Genomic DNA, 27,777 nt, shown 5'->3' with positions numbered 1-27,777 from the left:
TGGAAGATAATAAATCTTCACAGAATATATTGCAAAATAAATACAGGTTAAGTGGTGTTTGAAGTGAAGCGTGTATGAAATGCCTGAATGAAAGTGTTAAATGGTTAATGTTAGTACCTGTGGGACACCCAGCTTCTTACAGGCATCCAAGAAGTTTTCCACGTTTCTCCGGCATTTGGCCATGCTAAGCTTTGGCTGGAAGCCCAAATATCAATCATTTTAGTTAATTAAACTCACAGCGGAACAAAATCCACATAGCTAAGCAGACAAAAATTTTATAACCAATAAATTCATGAGAATTTCTAACTCTTGGCATTAACAATTTTTAAAAAAAGACTCATTTTGAAGATGGGGTGTTCTCACCACTGCAGGAGATGGTACATGGATGCTGGCAACAGACCGAGGACAGATATGATTAGCTAAATGGCAAAGGACAACTCCGTCCATTAGAGCTGCTCCAACATCATCCGGAAGCAACACCTTGAGCCTGGACTCAATGTTCTGCAAACACACACACACACACACACACAAAACGCACTAAGAGTAGAAAAGGTGTTTAATTTATTAACATTGAATCAATTACTCACAGCGGGTTCTCCATCCTCTCGCTTTCATTTCATTCTGTTAGTTTTAATTACTGTATTTAGCCAAACAGCTTCTTTGGACCAAAGGTTCACGAGAGTGTAATCAGTTAATGATCTGAGGTAAGTGCCTGGGTGTGTACCACACGCAGCTTAATGAAAGTTAAGCAACTCTGAAAGATCATATTAAATCCTCCTTTTAATACTTGCTATCTACTAAGCTATATTATTTTTGCTTCCAGTACACCTGAGCATGTGCGTTCTGATAATCACTCCCTGTTAATCAGATGATCTGCAGAGTGTTATTTATGTCTTTATTAAATATCTCCCACATAACCAATTTGTTTGTTTTTGTATGAATGGGTGGGTTAGTACTGCTGCCAGAGAAGAGAGTTGGACAAAATCCAACAAATACTTCTTGGTATTCTTGGTTTATCTATTTGCTGTGAGTCAGGAGTGACAGAAGAATTAGATACTTGCCTCAGGTGGGAAATCAGAAGGAAAGTTACTGTTTATCATTGCAATATATCCAAAGCAGTTGAAGAAACTGGTAATGTTATTGAAGTCAATTGTCTACCATTGAATGTTTTTGTGCATGCTTTCGAACGTGTTTTTGATTTCCCATGAAGTTCATGAATAAGGCACTGTTCTGCTCCTGTGGTGTGATGCTTTGCTTTCTGTAACTTTTCTGAAGTCCATCTGTTTCCGTTTGACCTTTTGCTTGGACTGGAAAGCATTTCTAACCAGCGATGACAATGATTATGTTTTTAGAAATGAAAGTTCTCTTGGCTGCCCAAACAGTGAACTGCTCTGTCCACAGTCTAATTTAAGCTTTCACCCCAGCACGGACAAGCACACCCTGAAATGTCACTTCAGTCAGAGAAGAAGAAGCCACTTGTATGGGTTGAATCCAGCCGTGGAAACTGTTTCTTTCACTTATACAGGCGTCTCCATTAGGACAAATGACCACCTGGCTTAATTTTCAAATATTAGAATTTAAATACTTCCCTTATAACCAAACACGGAAGCTCATACCCAACACCAACATGTAAATCCAAGGGACATAATAAAATAAAGACAGGCTGTGTACTCTGTACTAGACTGTTAGGTAAGATCACAAACCCTTGCCAGAAAACAGGAATCTAACCGCATTACAAAGCAACTCTGGACAAGATTCAAGAACAAAACCTGAATTATTTATTGACCCATAACCTGGAGCTGATTGTCTCAGACTCCAAGACCGCCTACAAACACACGTTTCAACCACCCCGAAGGAGTAAACGGCACTTTGACAAAGACACTTCTGGTGAATCAAACACACTATTTGTTTATTGATACATTTCAGGTCAATCAGAAATTAATTAAAAGTACATTTCTGATTAGACTCTATGTGTTTATTATAATTTTCCCAGTAGTTTAGATCTATATGTGTAAATTGTGTATGAGCTCCTATCAATTAGGTGGAAGGTGTGACACTGCTCTAGAAAATTATCCAAAGCTCTTCCATGTGTGGAAAAATGCCATCACTCCTGCTTAACAGACCACTGCCTGAGTTCAGAAGGCTCTTGCCTCAGATTAATCAGCCCTTCCTTACCATGGCTACATTGCTACAGCACGCAAAAACACTTCCAGTAACCTTCAGCTGTTATCAAAAAAATTCCACCCACTGCAAAAATCCCAGTCAATTTTAAAATACCAACCAAGTTAGCAATTGCTGTCAGGTGGCTGTCTTCTTCTCTGTTTAATGTTCCCACTTATTCAAGTCATTTCATCTGCCTTCAATTTTTTATTCTCATCATCTGATCATTAACGAACAGATCAAATGTATCGTAGCTCGCTTCCTGAGACCACTTTGCTTCCGCAACTTTTCTTGGAAACGAGGCGAGAATCCTCTCGCTGACAACATCTTTAAAAAGAGGTTCACCTCAATGCTATGATGGCCTAACACCCAGTAGAGCCAGGCACGGGAACACTCCGAGTCTAAGGAGTGCTGTTTTTCTCAAAGTAATGTCTGTTCTTTTTCCATAACGGAAAGTGTCACCTACGCCTACTTTGTTTTCCTTTTGTTAAGGACTTTCATCTCAGTTTTGGAACACCCTTTTACTTTGTGCCCTTGTTTATTTTTTTTCTCCTTTTGTAAAGATGTTGTGGCAGGTTTGACAAAGAGTTCTTTTGTCTCGGGCAAACCTTATTTGGCAAAATGGTATGTAAGCGTCAGGTATTGTATAAAACATCTGTCAGTGTGTGATGCTATCACAAGTATGCTGTGCACGCCTTGAATTTATAGCGCTTCTTTTACCGGCCTGTATTTCTGTGACAAGTGATGACAGGTTGTTTTCTTCCCCACTGTCATCTCATCACCTCATGAACCTGGCCTGATTAAGAAAATGAAAGCATTATTTTTCTTTAGCCTCTCCTGTAGAGACTTTGCATCTCTAATGCTTTTCATTAGAATTAGACTAGCCAGTCATTTTGATGTGTTTTGCTCTCTTCTAATGTTTATTATCATGCCAACGACACTGTGCATGCTTCGCATATTTTAGGTGTGTCTGACATTCTCCAACATGCTGACTGTTGGTTATACCTCTGGTTCTGTACAGATGGTTTGCAAGCAAATACGTTACTTCACTTTAGCACCATGGGACGCAGCAGGTTGCACGGGCATGTGTGCAACTACTAAACCACAATGTTAACCTGATCATTCGCTTTCCCCTGATACTTTCTTTGTCCCTTTCTTGCAGGGCTGCTTGAAAATGGCAAAAGTAAATAGGCAAACACATGCCACAGCTTGGCATTGAATGCCTCGTTAGCTGCAAGGATTCTCTGAGCTACATGTGAGTTGTACCTCTTGGGGTTTGTGCAGAATCTCTGATCATTGCTCAGTGTGACTTTGGGACCTTGTCCCATCATGTGTTAGAATGCCCGAATACTCCAGGCGAGAAGAATGCCAAAACGTTGACTTTCATTGAGGTGCTCAAATTTGGTGATGATGAATTAATCAAGTGCATTTGGTTAGCAGAACCCAGCTGCACACCTTCTTAATTCCTGTGGGAACAGTAAGAGTGTACTTACAAAGCCAGTTCGGAAAAATTGGAGACACTGTTTAAAACGTAAATCAAAAGATAATGCAATGATTTGCAGATCTCATAAACCTGTATTTTGTTCACAATGGAAGAAAAATATCAAACATTTAAATTGAGGCCCTTTACTATTTTATGAAAGATATTTTTTATTGAAGATTTAGAGCAGGGGTCCCCAACTCCAGGCCGGTGTCCTGCAGGTTTTAGATCTCACCCTGGGTTAACACACCTGAATCACATGATTAGTTCATTACCAGGCCTCTGGAAAACTGCAAGACATGTTGAGGAGGTAATTTAGCCATTTGAATCAGCTGTGTTGGATCACGGACACATTTGAAAACTGCAGGACATCAGCCCTCAAGGCCTGGAGTTGGGGACCCCTGATTTAGAGAATCTGGAGACATTTTTTTGCGCAGGCCAAAAGTCTGTACTGGATGTTGTTGATCTACATGCCCTCTGGTGGCACTCCATTTAAAACAGGCATGATTCTCTCATGGAAATCACTGAAGGGGCTCACGAATGCTTTCTAAAATTAATATCTGTGAACACAGTTTGCCATGCCACATCCACAAAAGCAGGTTAAAGCTCTATTATGCAAAGAACCGAAGCTCATTGGTTGAGGCAAAGTGGAGAAAATGTTCCGTGGTCGCACAAATCAACATTAGAAATTCTTTTCGGAAAACATGGATGCCACATTTTGTGGATGAAACAGGAGAGGGATGATGTGGGATTTTATTAGTGTTCAGTTAAGAAAACCTCCCTCTCTGATGACAGCTTACACTTTTGGAAAGGCACCATCAGTGCTGAAAGATATACAGGCTTCAGAGCAACATACGCTCACTTCCAGATAACATATTTTTCTTTGTTTTTAACTTGCATATTTCAACAAGACAGTGCCAAATCACATACTGCATCTACTACAATCTGGGTGCTGAGTTGGCCTGCCTGGAGTCCAGCATTTGATGACCCAGGACTGTTGAGCAGCTTGAGTCCACTATTAGATAAGAACAGGAAAACATTCCCCTCCCAAAAGTCCTGCTGTTAAAAAAAGAAGAGCGGATGCTGCACAATGACAAACATGGCTCTGTCCCAACTTTGTTGACATGTGTTGCTCCCATTTAATTCAAAATGACCATTTTTTCTTCTTAAAATGATGTCGTGTCGCAGTTTAAACATTGTTTAACTGTCGTTTTCTGTGTTCTGTTGTGAATAAAATGTGGATTTATGAGTTTTGCAAATCACTGCATTCTGTTTTTATTTAAATTTCACACATCCTCCCAACTATGTTGGAATTAGTAGGTTGTAGGTCCAGCTAGGCATGCCCAGCCCACCCTGATTCCTAAATTATTTTTATAAGCAAAAACAAAAGTGTTTCAGCCCTCCACACCCATCCCTCCGTCGCTATAGCCCCAGCATAAATAGATGAGTCAATTTAGACTCAGCGTGTTTCTTAATTCCTTGGAAACCAAGTGAAGTCATGATGAATCTGTATTCCTAAGCAGGAAGGCTGGATAAGAAGCAATTGTCTAGCTCGAAGGCGTAAACACTGAAACAAAAGCAGGATCTATTGAGCTTTGGCCTCTGTATGACTCCATGACTCGTACAAACGCAAAGGCATAAATAAGCTGCAAGGCATCTGACCTGTCGTAACAGTCCTATCTTCTCCATTTCCTCTCTCAAGTGCTCCATCTTCCTTCTCATCGTGAAGCTCGGGTCTGTAGAGCTGATCTCCTGATGGCTTCCTCTGGTGAAGGCTAAAATTACAGATGGGGGTAACAATCCAAAGAACACACAAAGGAAATAAGAAGAACAGAAAAAAAAAGTATTTAGTACATCACAGTCGCTCAGTTCAATTTCAGGCCACCTGCTCGTTTTCAGTCTGACAATAGAAATGCAGAGTTAATGTGAAAGTCTATCAAATAATATGAGCTCTTACTGTATAAGACCAAATCCCAACAATGTCCAAGGAACCAATCTGTGCTGTGTGTTACCTGGAATTAGGTGTGGCTGTGATACAATCTAAATCTGTATTTACAGTAGGAAGCGTACAGTGTGCTTGTGCATGTCTTCCTTTATTTCAAGTTATCCCCATTCCTTTGGGTTTACGAGACACAGTCTGGCTGATTTAGTTTCATTTCCTAGTCAGTGAAGGTCTTCTTTACTTTTATCAAAGAGTCTCTGCAGGTTCTCAGTCATCAAAGATGTTGTTGTTGTAATCTAAGGAGCGTGGGAAGAAAGCAAGGCGAGAGGTGAAACGTCTTCAAGAAACTTAAAGACGTCCAGTCACTTTCTTTCCAACCTCCTTAGACTTTTATAAAAGAGCTTTTATAAAAATCGGAGCCAATTCAAAGAATATCACCGTATGCCAGGTAACATATAACAGGTAAATTTAAAAGAAAATTAAAAAACACTCCAAATAAGGCAGACAGAATTTTTTGCATTTAAATACAAAATGCAGTTTTTATATGATTTTGTAAATTAATGAAAACAAAGCTATCCAAAGCTACCTGACGCCCTTGTTAAATCATGAATTTACTGCGACTGCTCAAATTTTTTACAAAGCTAATTTCAGTGGAGGTAAACTTGGAACAGTGGTGAAGTTTGCCAGGAGTGTGCCAGCGGACCAAAATTACTCCATCGTAGACTCATCCAGGAGGTCACGAAAGACCTGAGAGTCTTTCAGAGTTCATGATCCAACAATAACAAAAAGACTGGGCAAAATTCCTCCACAGTGATGGCAAGTTCTCATAAATGTTTGATTTCAATTCTTACTGCTATGGATGGGGCAACCCTGGACAAAGAACCATGCAGACTTGGATAGCTTGTTTCCCCTTAATTAATAAAATCATCGTTTAAAACATGCATTTTGTATCAACTCAGATTATCTTTATCTACTATTAAAATGTGCTGATGTTCTAAGTGTAGCGGTCCCCAACCCCCGGGCCTGGGACCGGTACCGGTCCGTGAGTCGTTTGGTACCGTGCCGCGAGAGTTGAGGCTCAGGTGTGAAATGTGTCGTTTTCAGGGTTTTTATCGGTTTTCAGCGTTATTTTGTTATCGTTTTTATCGTTAACTCGGTTTTCCTGGGTCTTTTCACGTGTGTTATGAATAAATTTCCTTTTTTTCGGTACCGGTACTAGTTTTATTTTGTTGTATTTATCCGCGACACCTTAAAGGCCGGTCCGTGAAAATATTGTCGGGCATAAACCGGTCCGTGGCGCAAAAAAGGTTGGGGACCGCTGTTCTAAAACATTTAACTGTGACAAATATGTCAAAATACTTTTTCATGATACTCTGATCGGTGTTAAAGTTTGTATTTTGTTAGTAGTTAATTTGCAAACCATATATAGGCTAAAAAAAAGTATAACACTTTATGGATTAAACTACAGAAAATGCCTGCATATTTTAAATGAAATTATTTTAAATGAAACAGCCAACATGTGACTAAAGTGCAGACTTTCAGCTTTATCAAAAATGTTACATCAACTATTTAGGAAGTAGAGATATTTGATATTATGACATATTCCAGTTTTCAGAAGCTCAAAATGGACTGGACGATAGTCTGTTCATTGCCAAAAGAGGCCTCTTCCCTCGCTATACCATGACAAATTATGTAAATAAAACAATAGAAGAGTTTTGTCTTGGGGCTACTATTGCAAAAGCACTGTCTCCTTTCATTCCCAGCCTCACAGAAGCTGTGTTAATAATCCAGCAACAAATTCTAATAATAAAAGCAGCCGAAAAGAAAGGAAAAGATCAGACAGATACGAGGCAGAAACCGCCCCAAGGCAGAACCTGAGACACACACTGAGTATCTCATTCAAGTAAAATGTGACGGTCAGAGGTCAAGCAACACCAGCAAAGCATTCTGCTTCAGCACTGTGCATCAAAGCTCATTGGAGACTTTTGTCCAAAACAGTTGTGAGCAGCTTAGCCATAACCTTTAAGCCTTTTAAATTTTTTAAAGACCTTTGCACAAGGCATTAGTACAACTTGGGCTTTCATGGTCACTTCTAACGTATTCCTTCGATGCACTTTATTTTGTAAAAATTTATGCTCCTTATTTTTTATTAGAATTCCAATAACTTTCTTAATTTTACTGATCAGTGTAAACCGCTGCGATTATTTTTGCTGTGCACTGGATAATAATAAAACTTCTTCTTCAATATGAGGCCCAAAGAGACACTGATGCAACTGAAGGAGACAAACAAAAGGTCGTTCTTAAAAAGAAAGACTTGTTAAGCCAGTTGAATTAAAGATGAAAGTCTGCACTTCAATCACATCTTGATCGTGTGACTTAAAATCGCCAGTGTACAGATGCAAGATTACAAAAATTGCGAACAGATTGTGGACATGCATTACAAAATGCTCAGCTGGCACTGCAGTCTACGCAAGGCAAGGATTAGCTCTTTGAGATTTATAGTCAGAGAGAACATGCAGTCAGGAGGTTGTCACATTAATCCTTATTGAAAACTGGCAGATGTGATTTTTCCCCCGACACTGTTTGTTTGTTTTTTTTGCTTTTGTTTTTTTTCAGTAGGTTAATTCACGATTTATTATCCTCCTGTCAACGTAAAACAAGTTTTATTTGTACATCCAGGAAGATTTCATGACTGTATCCAAAAGCTGGTTATGGGGATGCAGACCAGCAGTTCTTTAGAAAACCCTCCCTAATTCTTGTGAAAGAATGATGAGACTCCACCTTAAAAAAAAGTGACTCAGTGTGAAAACAAGGCATTCTTAACATTGTCATTTCAACAAATATAGGCATCGACGATGTTTTCCGCGGTAACACATCCTTTAGACAGAGTTGCTTATTTTACCTATGATGTCTTTAGAAGGGTTTTTTTTAGTAAGTAAACACTATTGTTTTGTTTTTTGCTCAATGAAATTGGAACATATGAGAGAGATCTTTTTTCATATCCACACAACATGTAAAATGTAACGTACTTATATCACTTCAGCAGTTTGTTTTTTATTATCTTTTCAAATCGACGGGAAGGATGGGTTCTAACCGTCTGACTGACTTTATTTTTGTTACTATTTTTATGCCCAAGAAACCCCCGAGACAATCATTCCAGTGAAAAGGAAAAGCACTGAGCCAAACGATTCAGACAGTGTCATTTAAAGAACAAGGACATCTGTGTTACCTGATCTTGGCTTAAGTCCAAACACTGTCAGGGTAGTGCTGAAATCAGTGTTGCGCAAACCCTCCTGAGGATAAAACATTCACATCCAATTCAGAATGGGACGCAGCATTAACACTTACACGATCTTTTAAGATAACATTTTCATACCCACCTCAGAGTCAGCGTTGCCACTCGAGTTTTTGCGAGCACTTTGGCATTTGTACTGTCAACAAAAGAGATAATTAGATCTTTGTTTCATGCTAATTGTTCATCTCCTGTTCTATTTATGGAAGCAAACCTGGTGCTACATGTTTGTTATTCATTTATCTAAACAGTGACACGCTTATTAAAAGAGTGATCGGCACATGTTTATACATTAAGTGGCTAGTGTGCCTCTAAATCGCACAAAAATAATGGAGCGAGTATCTTGCCCGTAGATACTGTGCTATGCAGACTGAAGGCTGGAAAAGCCAGGGATCAAACCGCCAACATGGCCATTAGTAGATGACCTGCACTACTATGCCGTTATTTTTGTCCCTCTATTCTAAATGCACGCAAAAAAAAATAAAAAAAATTGCAAGTGCAAATGTTGCATTTTGGGGAGAAAATTATTTTAAGTGAAGAAAAGTTTAATTTGAGCCAACAAAATCCATTGCTGCATACAAGAAATGTATTTCAGTGTTTGCTATTATCCATATGCACACACAATAACAGCCCCTCTCGCTCAGTTGTTGGGATTTGTTCTTGCTCAGATCTCTACTCTGTCTGCTGACAGACACCTGCGGACCTGTTCTCAACATTTCTGCACCCTGCGCGCTCACCTCTTTCTGTACACCCTTATAAGGGTGCCACAAAACCAACCAATCACAGACTTTGATGCAAAAATACTGATTGGCTGTTAGGGTCTCCAATCAGCTCGCTAGCTACTGCATTCCGGAAACACGGTCCAGAATGTAGCTAAACCCATTTTCGGTTACTATGTTTAATTATTTTATTTTAAAATATATTATTTTTCAAGACCATTATGGTTTTAATCTAGTTTAAACCAAACCACTCCACTGGGTTTAGCTACATTCTGGACAGTGTTTCCGGAATGCAGTAGCTAGCGAGCTATTGGTGACCAAAACAGCCATGAGAATTTTTTGCATCCAAGTCTGTGATTGGTTGGTTTTGTGGCACACTTCTAAGCAGGGGTGCACATAAGTGGTCCGCAGGTGCGCATTCGCTGTCAAAATAAAAGACACGCACCAGATAAGAAGTTGCAACGCGGATTTGCGTACATATAAAAGGCAGTGTTTTTGTCCGCTAGAGTGGGATTTTCACGGCATATTCTGCACCACATCTCTGTGCGTTCATCATTTGTTTGAAGCCAGCTCACCTCCTGCAACCGCTTTTCCGAGAATACGAGCTTCTTTTGTGGTTTGGACTCCTGACATTTCTTTGGAGGTGGAGGAACACCAAAGTAATTGCTTAAAGGAGCTTGCTTCTTCGACATCTTTAAGAGTTCTAAACAAATGCCTGTCCTCCTCCAGAAAATCTTATGTACGCAAACAATGCAACTTCTTATCTGGTGCGCCTCTTTTATTTTGACAGCGAATGCGCACCTGCAGACCACCTATGTGCACCCCTGCTTATAAGGGTGTACAGAAAGAGGTGAGCGCGCAGGGTGCAGAAATGTTGAGAGCAGGTCCGCAGATGTCTGTTAGCAGACAGAGTAGAGATCTGAGCAAGAACAAATCCCAACAACTGAGCGAGAGGGGCTGTTATTGTGTGTGCATATGGATAATAGCAAACACTGAAATACATTTCTTGCAGGCAGCAATGGATTTTGTTGGCTCAAATTAAACTTTTCTTCTCTTAAAATAATTTTCACTCAAAATAGAAGCCTTTGACTTCCGTGTTCACAATCAGTGCGACTCTAATCATTCTGATAAAGTCATGCATTATTGTACATTTGGAGATGGCTATCACAGAAAATCAGATAGAGCATGCAATTCTGTCTGATAGCACAATGTATTCTGCAAGTTAGGGCTGTGCCATATGACCAAAATCTCATATCCCGATATAAGAATTCTATCGTCCGATAACGATATAAATCACAAAAATGTAACATTTTCTGTAAATTCTGTGAATCTCGGGCAGCTCGACTTGCGGGAAGTGTTTCTAACTGCGCGTCATGTAGCTGGAGTCGAGTGTTTTAACTGATGCATGAAACTATACATTTTTAGACATAAGTTGTAACAGCCACCTTTTTCATTGTGAGTATTTATTACACGGCGTGCTGCGGGGAAAAGCCTGTTCTAACGTTTGAGTCTAAGGTTTATTTTTTAGCACCTGGCGGCTCTTTTTAAATTCTCATCCGTAAATAATCTGCTCTTTCACGTGATTCAGTTTATTTTGAAAAGTCTCAACAGGATCTTGAGCTTTATTGTGAAAGGTTTATGTGGAACATAAACAAGCGGACACGCGATGCTGTTACCGTCGCTGTTGCTAACGACAACGCATAAAAACAAATGCTTGTCTGTCTGTAGTGTGGTTATATTAAATATAAGAGAAAGAGAGAACTTTAAGAAATTAATATAGCCACTACAGTGACCATCAAAACGATGAAAAAATATTGCCGTAAACAGTTTATTTTGCGACACCACGAAACAAACGATAGCGTAAAAAGAAACATAGACGTTTTTATATCGTCATCCGATATATATCGTTATATTGAACAGCCCTACTGCAAGTAGATGCAATCTAGAAAGTTCCTGGCCCATCTGCTCGCTCAGCATCTGGGAGCGACAGACATTGTTTTTTCTTTCCAGCAGTCTCCAGAAATCCAAGCCAAGATTATGTTTTGGTCTGTTGGTAGTTGTTTATGAATACGTGTGTGAATGCATGCATTTTTTGTTTTGGTCATGTAGACACTACATTTTGTTCTTCACGGGGACTGTTTATCACCTGCATTCATCCAAAGCCTAAAGAAACGTGACGGATTTTGTACAAGTGCAAGCACAGAGTACAAGCAGACCACATGCAAGAGAACTTTTGGTGGCAGAAATTTCGTCTCTTGTCTGTAAATTCTACACATCCAAATCCAGAATGTGTTTCAAAGACATTACTGAATATGCAGTGAGAATCTGGGAATTTGCACAACCTTCAGATAATCTTTTCGTAGATACTTGTTCCGCCTGCGGTCTTCATTCTGATTGAGGACAGGTGGGATCTCAGGCCACTTTGGCTCTGAATCAGACTGATCTGTCTTCAGACAGCCATCAAAGGAGCAGGAGGAAGAGGGCTGTAAACACAAGCAGTTAAAATTAATCTAAAGAAAATCTCTATAAAACTCTGCGCATCTTACAGAGAAGAATGGGAGGCACAATCAAGAAAAAAAACACAAGCCTGGAAAACCGGGCGTGAATGAAACACGGTATGTTTGCTTTAAAGAAAGTAAGTTGGTACCTGTCCACTCAGCACTGACGCTCCACTGCTTCCTTCATCTAAAGAGGCACTGATATAACAACACAATAACATCACAAGCTTTTGTTTGACATTCAAATACCATGAAGTTATGTTACATGCAACTAACAAAAGAGATTAGGGTCAACAAATATTTGGAGACAGGGAGACAAACTGTGCATGACTCACACCGCCAGTCACGTTTTGGAAAAGTTGATGCGTTCTAGAACAAATCTGGCTGCTCTGTGTTACTCACAAACAAATCTGTGTGCAAGACTCCTGTATATCTCACAGCTAAGTGTTACTTGAGAACACCACCGAGCTGCCCTGTGATTAACTTGAACAACACTTTGGAAGCTAGTAAATCACGTCTGCAGCAGTTTACTGGCCCCGGACATGTTGAGTTCAGCTTGAAAAATGTGAGAAGCAGCTGCCCATAAAGTGGCACGGTCTGACTTTGAGTACACTTTGGGTGAAGACCCGTGAGGTGATCTTTGTGTGCAAGTTTCACTAAATCCTAAGCAACACTGTTGATTAGTGATTAGTGATTAGTGCTCCCCATTAGTGAGGAGTAGTGATTCTGGTGGATGCTGCCCAGACTGAGGACTCTATCGCTTAAGCTGCCAGATAAGACAAGAAGTCATAAAGATTTAAATGCAACAACACACAATTTTAAAATAAGCTAAATAATTAAAATTTTTAAAAAATCAGTAGCGCAGGAGTAAAGCAGGTAACCCTGGGAGCAATCCAAAAATGGAATAAATAATGAATTTTTAAAAATACATTAAAAAAAAAATTAAAAGTAAGGTCACAATAAGTCTTTGAATGATAATGCCAGAAAAAGGAGGTGGGTTTAGATTGAAAGATTTTAGCGCTTTCAGATTCTCTCAGGGACACCAGCAGAAAATTCCATCAGCAGTCCATAAAAGCTAAAGGTTTCCTCCCCAAATGGCAGATTGGCACACAAGTAACGAGAGGGCACACTGCTTCGCACGCTTGTAAGCATGTGAAACGTACTGGAGTGACACCATGAAGTACTTTAAAAACAAGCAGAGAGGATTTAAGAATCAACACAAACTGACAGGTGCAGGGGTGGGTATTAATGTGCTTTCTTAGCAAACGTGAGTTATTTTATCTACAAAAGTTACATCTCTCTAGTTTTCTTTGGAAGCTGAAGACGCACTAGCACAGAACTCACCTGCGAGCGGTCTGAGGTGTGAGTCTCGGTTTGCTGCCGGAGCTTCCAGAGTGACTGAGGAATCTGCAGACGGACACATACGGCAAACAGACGAACACAAGAACTGTTCAAACAGGCTGAGATTACATTGCACATGCAGTGCATGAAATATTTTTTGACCATGTCACAAAAAAACCCCAAAACCTCAGTACACTGAGTCACCAAACACTGAGTCACAGGAAGTGAGTGCAAAGAATCAAAAATAGCTGCTACTTTATTCTCGTAAGACGCCTGTATGTATGAAATGAATTTGAAAAAGCAAACTGTAAACCATGACAAAAAAAAAATCGCTCTACCTGTGTGCCCGGCCGGTCACTCTCCTCCTGTGAATTAGACTTTCGGCTCTGCAAATTAAGGACCGTCGTCTAAGAAGCCACGCAAACAAGCAGTAGGCAAGTCGGGGGAACAGGAGAAGATCAGGAAATGGCAAAAGTGGAGAAGAAAAAGTCAGGTAAAGCTGATATGGGTCTGACTTGCAAAGACAAAAGCGGTAAAGTGCAGTAGGTAGAGATGTGGCGTAAAAGATTGGGCAGGAATGCTGACGCAGTGGATTTGTTCAATGAGTAAACCAAACTGTCCAGTTCACTGGAAATGTAGACTTCGATGCCTGTCTGTTTGCTCTGTCAAACCACTTACAGGACTATTACTTAAAATTTCTATACAGCGGGGCATGTATTAGTCACGGCACATTTTTTATGACTACTTTGCAAAACGCTGGCATCAAACTGATGAAGCTTAGGCAGTAATGCTGCTTTGTTTTAAAAGTCACGCTCAACGACTTTGGAAAGTTTTTAAAACAACTGTGTTTCTTTTAAAAGCTCATGATGTAAGCCTACTTTGTAACGCTTTCCTATACAGAAAATTGTTAGAAAGGAATAGATTAATGAGGACTTTAAGCGGATTTAGTAATGCTGTTGGTATTATAGGCTTGCAGGGAGAAATCGCTGTTAGGCTAACTGCAGAAAGATGTTACATGAACAACACGGATTTAAGCAGCTAAGCAAACGCTGATGTACCACACAGCTACTGTTATGTTACGAGAGTAGACGTGAGGGCCACACACCTGTTCTGCTGCTCCTGCTGCAGAAGCTGGACAGCAATCTTCCTCAGGTCAAGCACTTCCTTCAGCTCATCGTCCTCTTCCTCAGCTAGCTGCTCCTTATCAGAACTGGGAAAGGTGAGGAACAAAATTACTATCAAGTGATTAATTAGAGATATATCTAGGTGTGGGCACACATCCATTTATTATTTTCTTCATATCCAATTCAGCTTATCCCAGCTGCCACAGGGCAAAGTTTGCCCACCCCCTCCCAAGCCTGGTCATCAGTGTGTCGCAGGGCCAGCACATTTACAGACACGTGTGGAATCCCCAGTTAACCTATTATGTTTGTCTTTGGTTTCAGGCTGAGACATGCAGATGATTAAAGGGGGAAACCTGCTGGCACCACTCATCATCGAAGTCGCTGATTGATGTGAATGTCAATGCAATTTGGTAGAAAGCCATCAAACTGTGTCATCACCTAACGCGTCATTTCCAAAGAGATCTCCTTGGTAGTACATGCACAAAAAAAATAAATAATACAAAATGTCTTTTTGTGTGTGCTAAAAGCTCTGCCAAACCAAACACCAGTCTGGCCGCCACTTGCGATAAGAAACAAAGTGAAAGTTTTTTTTCTGTTCTCTCACGCCCCCTCGCTCTTTCTGCGCATGGTTTCCTCTGGTTCCTGTAAATTGCTGGAGTGGCACACCTGGTCTGTATTAACCACTCCTTGGCTCCAGTATAAATACCTAGGTCTTCCCACTCACTTCTCATTAGAGCGGGTGAGCAGTGTGGCAGTCACGCTAAGGCTAACCACTCCTGGTGTTTTCATGTCTTTCATTGGATATTTCTGATTCAGGTTTTTCTTTCAACCCGCTAGCCTTGGGGCACACTGAGCCCAACATCTTGGCTGTCCACTCTCCATATGCCTAACCTCATCTCCGGGCTTGCTTCCCGAAAACAAATTTTGCTCTGTTGGTCTGTCTGGATCTGATTTGGGTAGCAATTAGCACAACCTGTGCCAGCTCACCTTCCAGCGAGTGGTTACGTTACCCTAAAAAGTCCAGGGGATGGTGGAAAGTAACAGCATTGCACACATAAAAAAAAACTCACCCTGACTCCTCTTTCCAGCTGTCTTTATCTTTGCTTTGGTGAGACATGTTAAGAACTTTCTCCAGTTCCTGGAACGCACACAGGGACATCACGTCACGTCACGGGACCAAGCACACAGAGATAGATATTCTCTCCCAACGTGTCTTCAAAAGATTTCCCACATTCTTCTCGGTTTTCTAGACTGATTGATGAATTCATACCTTTATACAAGACACATGACTGCTTTGCTGCCCATTGCACTCTGACAGAGCAGGATCCTCGTCCGGGTTGGGCTCTATAAAGTCATAGAGATCCTGATCTGATAGAGGGAGGAAGCATCCGCGTTCATCACATGAACTGTCACATTTTTAGGCACTTTATTCAACAACCCCGTGTCTCTGTTATTGCTTTCAAAGGGAATATGTGATACTTATTTTCGGTAACCTTTGCAAGAGTCCATTTTGGAGAGGAGTGACAGGGCGTCGGCACGGGCTGTCTCTGAAACTTGAGAGTGCAGGCTGACAGTGTCATCGTCTGAAGGCTGAAGGAGAGGAAAACAGAGGAATGGGAAGTCAAGTTTCAAATGCAATCAATTCACCTGAATTATTACTGTTGCTATTTTGGGTATTTAAATGGAAAAGGATTAAAAGGAAAAAAAACCACACCTGCAACACGTGACTGTAGCATTTGCCAAGTCACGTTTACAGCCTTACTAAGCAACTTTAATGAGCAGATATATTATGTATATATTCAGTTCCTCCATTAATGATCTTTTGAGTTGCATTTGTAGTTCTTTGCATGTATCCAGACATCCTTCTGAAAGTATCATTGTCTCTTATACTGGTTTGGGTCTCGTCGGTTATTCTCCTGTCACAACAATGAGCTCACACAGTGTTTTGCAATGCTATAGCTTACAGGCATAAGGGAGGCTACTCAAGTTTTGGAGGGAAGTCCTTTAAATATGTTATTCAGAGCTGCACATTTCCACCTTCTACTGTCACATCAGTATTTTTCCATTTGGATTTCTGCCACCTTCACAAAGCTTCACGTGTTGCTGCTGACAATCAACCTCCCTGCACATTTGCTTTCCATTATCCAACAGTGCCCTGCAGGTCACATCTTGCCACTTGGTCTAGTCAGATATTTATGTTGTTTTACCAAGTGTGCTAACATTTACTTCTGTCTGTATTTTTTTTTTAAACAACAGCCACCTATAAAAACAGCTCATATTATATCAAGAAAATGATACGGGTTACCCTTTCATAGTTATATATCTCAATATGTGCTCTTTCTTAAGTAGTAAAATGTATTTATTTTCTCACACAAGAGAAAATAAAATTGTATTCTACTTTCTGGGGCGTGGCTCACCTAGGAGTGACAACTCCCTAATATATAAGTCTGTTTAAGCTTTCAAATCCACCCATCACTGATGAGATCTGGTTTCAGAAAAATATAGCTCAGCTCGAGGCTCCAAAACAGGAAGGCACAAGTCAGTAAGTGATGTCACATGTGTGACACTTGTTTGGACTCTCACCTCTGTTGTAGACAGCCTCTTGTCACCATTGTCACTACCAATTCCAGAGTCAGGACCGTGGTTCTTACTTGGGTAAAAATCTTCCATGCTGAAATTGTGCAAAATGACATAAATTAGACAGCATTAAATGATTAGATAGCAGAAATGCAATGCATGGTGTTTTTAACAGAATAGAAGTGATAAATAGATGCATTATGATATAATGATATACTTGATGATGGTTGCAAGTAAGTTAGTAAATCTGTCAGCACCTATCTGTTAGTGGTTGCGGTAGGCAACGCTTGCCAAGAGAGGGGAGGTCCAGGGTGTCTGGTTTCTTATCCATCCTACAAGCCTGCATGTTCAGGTACTTAAATATGTGCACTTTGCCTTTAAGACAAATCTGAAATAGATAAACACAAAATGTGTTCTTGAAGTCACTCCAACCACTACAGAGGGAACTACAAGGAAATCCACGCGGGTGGATGGGTTAGATGTACAAAAACAACCACTATTTTTTTTTGAAAAAAATCCATAAACCTCCAATTGTTCTGTACATCTGTTCCCACATATGGGCAAAAGCACCACCATAAAGCAAATCCTCATACCTGTGCCGGTGGAGACTGCATAGGGTTGTTGTCTAGGATGATGTGCTGCAGTTGCCTCAGCTTCCTGTAGGCTGGAGGAATCTCTGTGATCTTATTGCAGGAGAAGTCAAGTCGGATGAGAGGCAGGTCAGCCAACTCTGAAAATACAAATAACAAGAAACTGATGTGCACTGCTTCGACTGCACAATCATCAGAAATTTGTATGTGCTGTTAGGGTAGATCTTATAAAAATAGTTTAACAACATCATTAAAACAGAGTCAAGTTCTTGTTTTTGGGCTCTTATCTTAACCCTGAAGCAACCACAATAATTCAGCAAATAAAAAAAGATCATATCTGGTCATATCTGTATCTATAAATATGTTATTACACATTTTTTTTCAATTGCTCTGTTTGTCATAATGTACTCTTTCCATCCATCTATGGCAGAGGTTCTAATGTTAAGCTTTTCAAAGGTACTTTAATGTAAAAAGGGGTTAACTTGACTTGTGATTAAAATGCATTTCATCCTTCAAAATTAATGGCAATATTTTGCTATGGTTCTTACTTTAAGGGCATGTAGAAATATGGGTAAAAGTATCTCTAACTGCTTTTAAGGGGATTTTTTTAGTTCATTGTGTTGAACACGTGATTTTTTTATACAGAATTTTATAAATATTATTAATCTGTTAGACCGGTTTATGTATATATTTTCACGGACCGGCCTTTAAGGTGTCGTGGATATATACAACAAAATAAAACCAGTACCGGTACAGATTTATTCATAACACACGGGAAAAGACCCACGGAAACCAAGTCAACAATAAAAACGATTAAAAAATAACGATAAAAAAATAATAAAAACCCTCAAAACCATAAATTTCACACCCGATCTTTAACTCTCCTGGCCTGGTACTAAAAAAGCCACGGACCAGTACCGGTCCACGGCCCAGGGGTTGGGGACCGCTGTGTTAGACAACAGCACAGACTGCATGGATTCATGTGCCACACGTAGGAATTGCTCGAGTTGGGCTTGTCAATTCAGGTATCCTTAGTTATTCAGACATATATTACTATAATTTATTAAGTTGCCTTCTGCTATGTTTATCTGTGCCAACAGTAACAAGACAGGCAACACAAAACATAAAAGGCACAGTTGTATCTCTTGGCTGTGAAAGTCTGGCATAGATGCCAAAATGTCTCAGTGATGCGCAATCAATGCGTCTCAAGTGAAAGAAACACACAGAGAGCTTCATGAGTGATGGATTTACCATCAGGCAGCATGTGAAGACTATTCTTCCTGATGTTGAGTTCTCTCAAGGCTTGAAGCTTTCCAACTTGAGCAGGCAGCGCCTGGATCTCGTTTGAGCTCACGTCCTGAAATCCAACCCAACAGGGGGAGGCAAAGAGTGAGAAACGGAATTATTAGCGTTCACTCTCTCACCTCTCACACACACATACATATAGAAAAATGGGAAATGGGTGCAGCAACTTACTGAGACATGCAAAGAACATAGAAATATAGCATAAAAGGCAAAGGCAGAGTTTGCACAAATCTATTGAGCTTGGAAGTCCATATTTAGTATGACCACCTTTATTCTTCACCACAGCCTGAACTCTCTTAAGGCAGCTTTTTTCTCATTTCTTTAAGCAGTCCTAAGGCATAGTTCTCCAGGCTTCTTGAAGGACAATAAAAGCTCTTCTTTAGGTTGGATCTTTTGTTCTCTTCTCTTTCATGATCATCTCGCACTGCTGCAGGTAGTCTTTCAGGCCTGTCACATTTTCTTTTGTCATCACTTTGTCCAGTTTTTAAGAACATACTGCACACCATGCTGAGATATGTCAAGTTCTTGGCTAATAGCTTATTGGGAATCACCTTGTTGGTGTAAAAATACAATTTTATGTCTATCGAACTGTGTTATCTGGCATTTTCTTATAGATTCAACTAAATGAATTGGAACAAACGGTTGTGTTTTTGTGACAGGCTGCTAGTTAAAAAGTGCCTAAAGACACAATTTAAAATTGATTCTTTGCTAAGTTTTCTGTTATGTGTAGACAGAACACTGGTGTATGTGCCTCAAGCTCTGTACTGTATACAAAGGCTGATGTATACAGGCTGCTCACCAGTTCCATTAAGTCTTTGGCCTTGCCAATCTCTTCAGGGATGGACACAAGCTTGTTGTTGCTCACAAGCAAAACCTTCAGGGGAAGGTTGAAAAGGTATTTCGGCAACACTGTCAGAAGATTTCGGCTGCAGAGAAAGACAAAACAATGACCTGCATTTAAAATAGCATACAGAAGCGTGTAACACTGAGACGATGGTGACTGGGAATTGAGTTGTAGCAAAAGAGGAAACATCTCTTTCGCATGAGCATTTTCACCCTGTAAGTAAGGTGAAAGGGGAACAGGCACTTTTTTGGCATATAACTGAATACCAACATTCACTCCTTTTGTATTCAATTAGAGTCTGAAACAATAATAAAAGTATAGTGTTAGCAATGGCTCACCTGATGTCCAGATAAGTCAGCATCTGCAGATTGATAATAGCTTCTGGGATGCACTTAATGCAGTTGTGGTAGAGGTTGAGTGACTCCAGGGGGGCAAACAGACACACTTCTGGGGGGATTTCTGTGAGACGATTCTTAGACAGATCTGCAAGGAGAAGAAACAGAATACTTGTGTGCATAAGCACACTGGTGACAAACTCATTATAACCCTTTAACATCAGTTATGTGTGCTTTTTGCACAAGAAGCCATTTCCAAAGCCTCGAAACACTGATCAATACATATCTGTGACAGAGCAGTAGGAAACGTAGCTCTTCATCGAACGTCGGTCTAATATTACACCAGAGTCTTGGGCTTTATAGGTTTGAGTGCTGCCGGCGGGGTCATACGTCAGTATTTCCAGCATCGATCTCACTGGGAGTGGCACGTTAATGGCTTTAGATTTGTATGAATGAGTGGAGAGTGTTGGAACTCATCCTACATCTGTCGTTTTTTTTTTTTTGAAAGACAAGTTAACAACAAAATAAAATAACCATAATTTTTTTTCTGGGTTACTTTTTGAAGAGAAGAATCAGGTTTGCTGAGGCACAGAATAATTTATTTAGGATCCTTTATAGGATTTATCTCTTTTTATTAAAAGAACGGTCAAAAGTGAATGAGTTCTATGATTGCATTTAACTGAAATAAGTCTTTTTATACAAATTCAACATATTTGCAATCATTTTATGAAATATAATAGAACAATACCAGAGTAAACAACCATACTATCAACTGTTAAGGCTATAATAGCATGGCAGCATATCACAATGGCTAAATTGTTTTTCACGTTTAAGAGCTTAGTTCACCTTCACTCATATTAAAACCCACGCCAACAGTTAAATGTTAAGAGTTTTGCATGCATTTCTTAGTTAAGATATCAACAAAGTTACAAGGAATTCGTCTTAGGAGTCACTATTGTCCCTTGCCAAGTTCAATGCCAACCCATCTCAATCCTGTCACGACGTGTCACCTACAGTAAAACACCCGGTGCCAACTTCAAGGTGTGGCTAGAAAGGAAAATGAGTATGAGTCACCTTCTGGTAACCACAAATGGCAATAACAACTGTTGACAGTACAGCTAATGTGACAAGTTCTCCTAAACTTGTCGAGCTGTCTGTTGTGTCGCCTGATAACACTGAAGTTAGCTTCTAAATTGGCAGAAGATGAATGTTTAGCACACAGATTTGATAAGTAGGACACTTTCGTGTTTGCCAAACATATCTGTACAAACAAATGAGGTCAATTTTACCATTTTTATGTCGACCGAATCAGACGAGGCCTTTCGTTCAAGATATTTTGTGTAAACGACAAAGCGACAGCAGAAGTAGCGGTTAAACACGCTCTGTTTAACCGCTGAAGGCAGTTTGCTAAAAAAAAAATCATAGCCATGCATTAATGAGCTACATGCATGTGCTTTTGTTCTGCAACAGGAACATGAATGTAATCTCTGCTTCCACCCCCCATTTTTATCTGCCTGCTGTAATAAAATATTTAGAATTCATCCCAACAACGTCAAATAAAGGAAGCATACAGATACAGATGCTTAAGCTCATTATGCAGATATCTGTCCTCAGCCAGCATTCAGAATTTCCACATGTATTCCAAATACTTACTTTGGAAAGTCATATTAAATAATGTTTATCCTATATACTGCTGATGGTCTTTGAGGCTCAGTCTTCAACCTATGTTGCAAGAGGAAAACAGGAAGGTTCATCCACTGAAACATGACGATTAAATTTCACTGCTACCTGCCAACAAAATGTAAATATGCCCTGTGATCAATTGAAGCATAGCTTAACTCTTTATTTTCTTTTAAAGGTCTTTAGATCGTGCCCACATTTCCGCTTAAATAATCACTGACCCCGTGCACTTTAACCAGAAACACAAGGATACTTGTAAGGTTACCTTGCACTGCACTGAATTCCCCGTCAAACACTTATTGATTCAGTGTCTATAAATTATGTGTGTACGTGTCTGCGTGTGTGCTGTTGGTATTCTACTCATGTTTCACTAACCTAAATCTGTTAACACAGTTACATTATGAGGATGTCTGCTACAAAGTAACATAAATCACTACCTACTAAGATTAATGCCTTTTTAAAGGTTGGGCAAATAGTAGTTTAGATCAGAGGAAATTGACAGTAAGTCAAGTTAATGTCCTTTAAATTCTTTGAGAATGTGGACACATTGGCACATCACTTTTCTAAAAGCACCTTACACCGCAACCTGAGTCTTACAACTCTGTTTTTCTACTGTACACATGCTCACATACGGATAATACACCAGGGTTCGGTGTAAGGGTTCAGTATCGTGGCAAGGACATTTCAACATGAGGAGAGTAGCAGGGGGTTAGTGAACAACCCGCTCTCCCTCCTGAGCCGTGCGTGTCTGTGTCCGTGTGCGTGTGTGTGCACGCGTGAACAATCTTGTCTTGTGAATTATCTCTGGGTGACAAGATAATTAGAGTGAGGAGCTGCTGCTGCAGAGCTCCAGATAAACAGAAGGCTTTCAATTATTCTGTCCCACATAACCAAAGTGCGCTATCCTTTGCTTGGGAAAACCAAACACTGCTGCGCCTCCATCCCCTCATTATGTGAAATTACATATAGGCACCACTATTTATTAAACAACTGAGCTACAGTATAAAGGTTTTAATGAAACTAAATTCACTTACCTGCTATTAAATGTTACTGTTTAGTATGAAGGATATCGTATCTAGTATTTAAATATGGGAAGTAAGGCCTTTATTCATTCATCCCCAGTGCAATGTAACACCTTCTCTACTTTTACTGAAGGTTGTTATCAGCTATGAAAAGAAACTGACCCGAATTGTATTGAAATGGCCTGATTTACCTGCATTTTAACATTACATACTATATGTTGAACCTTTCGCCCCATTCGGTCAGATTACAAGATAGTTTGAGGAGAACAAAACCGCCTGAAGAATCAGACAAACTGAAGAATCAATAATAAACTAGATATTTGTTCCATATCCTTTATATCAGATGTCAGTGTCCTCCGTGATCTTAGTCATTATCACTACTTGTCGGACATTTGATTGCAGCAGTTATTGTCTGGAGGGATAATTCTTGTTTTTGTTGTTTGTTAATTAATACCAGGGAAAAGAGAAAGTTGCATTTATTACATACATGCCACTAATACATGAAAGCAGATTAGCTTTCTGGTGCTACTAGTCTGATTCCTAATATGGCTTCTCACAATAGCATTTAAACAAAAGTGCCACTAGTTGCAGCAAAACTAGTGACTAGTCAAACTAAAACTAGTCAGTTAAAATGACCAAACGTCCAGACAGTGGTTATAGAAAACTAAGGTCAGATAATATGGATTTAAAGCTCAAGCAGGTTTCCACAGATAGGCTCTGACTGTGTAGTTGTCTATGGGCTCTGACAGCAGTCAGTAAGCAGAAGTGAGAAGCAGACTATGACACAGTCAGCAGCACAAAGGGAAAAGAAGCCAAAGGGTTAAGGGAAGCAGAAATTACCACATGGGGAAAGACTAATGCTGAGGTCACAAGGTATGCACGCTTTCCATTAAGACTAAACTCTGCCTCTCCCTCAGGCTTGGACCTTGATGCTGTAACCCAGCTGCATATAGTCAATTCCCCCATCTCCCTCCACACCCTAATCTGGTCCCACAACTGGGTATTCTGTGTTAGTAGCTGAATCATCTGGGTGATGGGGGAGCTGGGGGGTAGGTGGAGACAGGCTTTATATGCCTGTCTATCTTTTCCCACTTTTCCCTCCTCCAACCTAGGCCACGCACCATCTGCAGCGCACAGTGGGTCTTTAATCCACCTGCTTGCAGCCTCAAGCTCCCACAGAACAAGGCCCGCCAGGCAGAGAAGCACTCCACCAAGGCTCCACGGCACCATCAATCTATTCATTTGTGTTCGTAGTGCAGATGCTGCTTGGATATGTCCTTCCATGACACAGCAAAATGAATACTAATTGCTTTCTTCTGGAGCAAACAGTGAGTCTCTGATCAGCAAGAGACTGATTTTGAAGAGAGGATAAAAATAGCTTTAAGTTGCTATTTAGAAATTCAGCTTGTTATCACTAAGTTATTTGTCTCTAAGCTGCAGGAAAATGAGCCCATCATACTCTATTTACTGTATTCTGTCAATAATGCCGCAGGATTCAGTTTAATGAAAACATGGAAGGTGCATGTCAAGGTGTCAAGGAGATGATTAATTGGGGTTAATTAATTTTCACCCTGCAGCAGATGTGCCACAGCCACTATGGCTGTCAGGATTTGGGTGTGGTCCGGTGCTGCGGGTTGGACCGTGCAGAGTGCTCTTTGTGAGATTTGGCCTTAGAGATCGGGTAGTCTCTTGATCAGCTGCGTTTGTTCAGCTACTGTGCAGGGGTTGTCCGTGAGAGCTTGTAATCACCGTCAGGCACTAACGCGGTCCAATTGATCCATGAACCGCATCCTTTGATCTCTGCCCAATCCAGATGCTTCAGGATTGGGCAGAGACATGCTTCAGCAGCACCCGGTGTTGACAGACACACAGACACATTAATATGCGAAAACATTAATATAGATATAGATGCTATAGATGTGCAGAAACGGCTTCTTTCCCTGGACCATTTGGTCTGTAAACAAACACTATCCCCCTACACCGCATCCCTGTCCACCCACCTACCAATCTGAGCCATGGTCTTAGTAACCCTCATCACTCAGGCCACTCACAAGGACTCTACTCAGACCAAGTCCTTTGCAACCTGATCTGTAATGTGTGCCTTTCCCTTGTTTTGTATATATTTCTCCTGTTTGTTAGTTATTCCTGCTGCCTTACTATTTTTATTTACAGTAAAGGGCTATTCTATTCTATTCTATTCTATGATCATAGGCTTTTCAGACATATAATAGTATTTGATTTTTGTTCAAACTATTTATTATACATTTAGCGCCTAAGATATTAACCCCAACATTAATTTTTCACTGAGTCTATTACACCAGAAATTAATTGAATGAAATTAAATCACATGTCAAGCATTTGAGTCATGTTCCTATTTTTAAATGAAGAAGCAGACACTCTGGTTGTGTCACACTACACAAATTTGGACACTACAAATGTCTGATTGGAAAATTCAGACATGCCACATTGTTCCTGTTAAATTCTAACACATCCTACTTTGAGACGACACTAAAATAGTCACACTCTGTTATATGACACACACATTTCTAATTTACTGTGGTTATACCTTCATTTGTTGAGCTTTTTGTCACGCACGTACGCCACGCAGATAAAGCCTAGCTGCGAACTAAAAGAAAAATTCTGTGAACATGTCCTTGGTGCCTTTTTAAAATGTGAATGTTACTTCTGTTGAACGTGTTTGTAACTCCAGTGCTTTTTAAGCTGTTGCTTCACAGAAAAGAATCAATTAGAGACCACCGTTTCATTTTCTGATCATTTTACATTCAAGTCTAAATGTTTAACAGTGGCATCATTAATATACAGGCCTGCGTCTATAACCCAGTCTAGGCGTGGGTGAGTAAAGGCCTTTATCTCTGATATTTTTCAAAGACTACCTTCAACTAAAGGAAACTAACAATTTTCTCAAAAAGGGATTTAAAGGAAAATTTTATGTTGTGTCTCATATATAAGACATAATTATGGGACGACTCTGTTGCCCGAAGCGCTTGCTGTTCTGCACAGGCTTTCAGGAGAGACAGAGGATGTTTGATTTAACAGAGCACAGAGAATGAGCAGCACTTTTAAAGCCTTTGGGGGGCGTCAGCCTGCTTGAACTTTAATGAGCTGTGGCGCTTTCAGTATTTACACTGGTTGATTATTAAGGCAGAGAATGTTTGCTTGATACTTGTGTCCTTGTGGAGGCCGTCCTTGAAGAGTTTAACTTATAAGGAATGCAGCAGCACCTTGTGAGATTTACTGTGCACACAAAGTCCCACAAAATCGAATAAAGAATGCCCAAGTTGCATTTTGGCCCCCTGTTTCAAGGACTTCCAGTATCTTAGTGGGCTTTTTGGTTTGTTCTTGGCTGTCAAATTATCTCTTTTTGTGACAAAAACTGCATTACACGCCTTTTTTCACTTACCTCTTCATTTTGGCCATTAAATATTAGATCAAACTATTAGTGGATGACGGAGTAATTAGCCAGACAGTGACGTGTTTATAGTGTGATGACAGATTAGGTGCGATCTTCAATTGTGGCACAGCCATTAAAAATGGAAGATAAAACCACACACTAAATCTAATGCATGTATTGTTGATTAAACCATAAATGAGTCATCATGGTCTCCAAGAAATCCCAATTTGAAATGTCTTTATTAGCATTTTTCCTGAGAAGTCACAGAAACAGCTGGTGTAAACTTGGCTGAATATCTGACAATAACGCACACCTGTGAAGGTACGGTGAAGGCACCTCGCGGCGGTGGGGTAATGGCAGGTAGAGGCATGCTGGGGTTATGAACCAGATAGATGCACTAACCCGCATGCACTTCTACACAAGTTCGGGGCAGCATTCTCAGCGCTTTCCCTGTGGGAAAACAACCCGACTGGAGACAAACTAGCAGCAGCACACTGCAAACGGACACCCTCGTGTGATGTCCGCTCCCTTTTTGGTTGCTGCTTAGCCGTCAGATGAATCCGTTCGCTTTCTAAGAGCAGCAACGCAATGTTATCAAAATAGCTTATCACGAGACATATCAAGAGCCACTTCTTCTTTTTTTAAACGCCTTTCAGTTTTCAGGTGTAACAAATAATGTAGCTTAACAAGCTGGGTCTTAGTTTACAGAGCTGGCACTGTTCAGTGAGGACTGAAAGCTGCAGCAAAGACTTATAAGAAAAGATGCATTAAAGTTAACTTTAAATTGCATCTGATTTTGACTGAGCCAGCAAAAATGACACCGTTTCTATTTGCAGCAGAGATTGCAATTGATGTAAAGGGTAGCGCCGTGAGGTGTTGATCTCTCTTCGCACATCTGAAAGTGACACTTCCCTTCTGGCACACCTTTAATTTGACAGAGTGAAATGAAGGCGTGAGATACAAGCGCGAGGCGTGCAGCATTTACAGCACCTGAATTGCACTGGCACAGAAATATAAACCTTCCCACCTCTTCGAGTTATCATCGCTGTTATAATGAGCACTCCAGATAATAGAAGCTGTTTCTAAATTTAAAACGCAAATAAATAAATAAATAAAACTCTTGGCAGATGTTTTGACTGAAGTTCAATGGAGCAAAGCTGACTAGTAGAAGAGCAGATCATTACAAAGACGGCCTAACAGTCTGTAAATAGTTCACCCCAAACTTCCTGTTTTGCGGTTTGTCACGAAACATGACTGGCAATCTGTGTAAAACAAAAAGGCCCTGAGCTCCTCTGGGTTATTAATGGTGTGTATTGTTATAAGTCCTGTTTATTCTGGAGAATTAGCACATATGACTATCAAATGAGCAAATTTCCATAGATCTGGGTGGACAAGCCCACTCACAAAATGATTACTAACGACTAAGAACAGCAGAGCAGCATGTAAGAAAATAGTT

The 27,777-nt window shown here is 40.2% G+C and overlaps 1 protein-coding gene across 2 annotated transcripts in view; it reads right to left on the bottom strand.

Annotated features, from left to right (window-relative positions):
• The window catches only part of lrch2 (leucine-rich repeats and calponin homology (CH) domain containing 2), a 36,442-nt gene that overhangs the window by 6,525 nt on the left and 2,140 nt on the right, over window positions 1-27,777 (bottom strand). Inside the window, exons 2-20 of one of the 2 annotated variants that reach the window (XM_026181519.2) lie at window positions 20,211-20,355; window positions 19,828-19,954; window positions 18,975-19,080; window positions 17,727-17,863; window positions 17,391-17,521; window positions 17,140-17,227; window positions 16,050-16,146; window positions 15,827-15,924; window positions 15,627-15,694; window positions 14,538-14,642; window positions 13,771-13,839; window positions 13,436-13,498; window positions 12,241-12,289; window positions 11,936-12,076; window positions 8,963-9,013; window positions 8,812-8,875; window positions 5,303-5,415; window positions 364-501; window positions 118-195 (exon numbers count right to left, since the gene is read on the bottom strand). In XM_026181519.2, the coding sequence (XP_026037304.2) occupies window positions 118-195; window positions 364-501; window positions 5,303-5,415; window positions 8,812-8,875; window positions 8,963-9,013; window positions 11,936-12,076; window positions 12,241-12,289; window positions 13,436-13,498; window positions 13,771-13,839; window positions 14,538-14,642; window positions 15,627-15,694; window positions 15,827-15,924; window positions 16,050-16,146; window positions 17,140-17,227; window positions 17,391-17,521; window positions 17,727-17,863; window positions 18,975-19,080; window positions 19,828-19,954; window positions 20,211-20,355 (1,868 nt within the window). The remainder of the gene's footprint in view (window positions 1-117; window positions 196-363; window positions 502-5,302; window positions 5,416-8,811; window positions 8,876-8,962; window positions 9,014-11,935; window positions 12,077-12,240; window positions 12,290-13,435; window positions 13,499-13,770; window positions 13,840-14,537; window positions 14,643-15,626; window positions 15,695-15,826; window positions 15,925-16,049; window positions 16,147-17,139; window positions 17,228-17,390; window positions 17,522-17,726; window positions 17,864-18,974; window positions 19,081-19,827; window positions 19,955-20,210; window positions 20,356-27,777) is intronic. The other variant, XM_080307074.1, reaches the window with a different exon arrangement.

Source organism: Astatotilapia calliptera, chromosome 10 (assembly GCF_964374335.1).
Source record: "Astatotilapia calliptera chromosome 10, fAstCal68.1, whole genome shotgun sequence".
Lineage (NCBI taxonomy): Eukaryota > Metazoa > Chordata > Actinopteri > Cichliformes > Cichlidae > Astatotilapia > Astatotilapia calliptera.
This window is presented reverse-complemented; position numbering and strand designations above follow the sequence as displayed.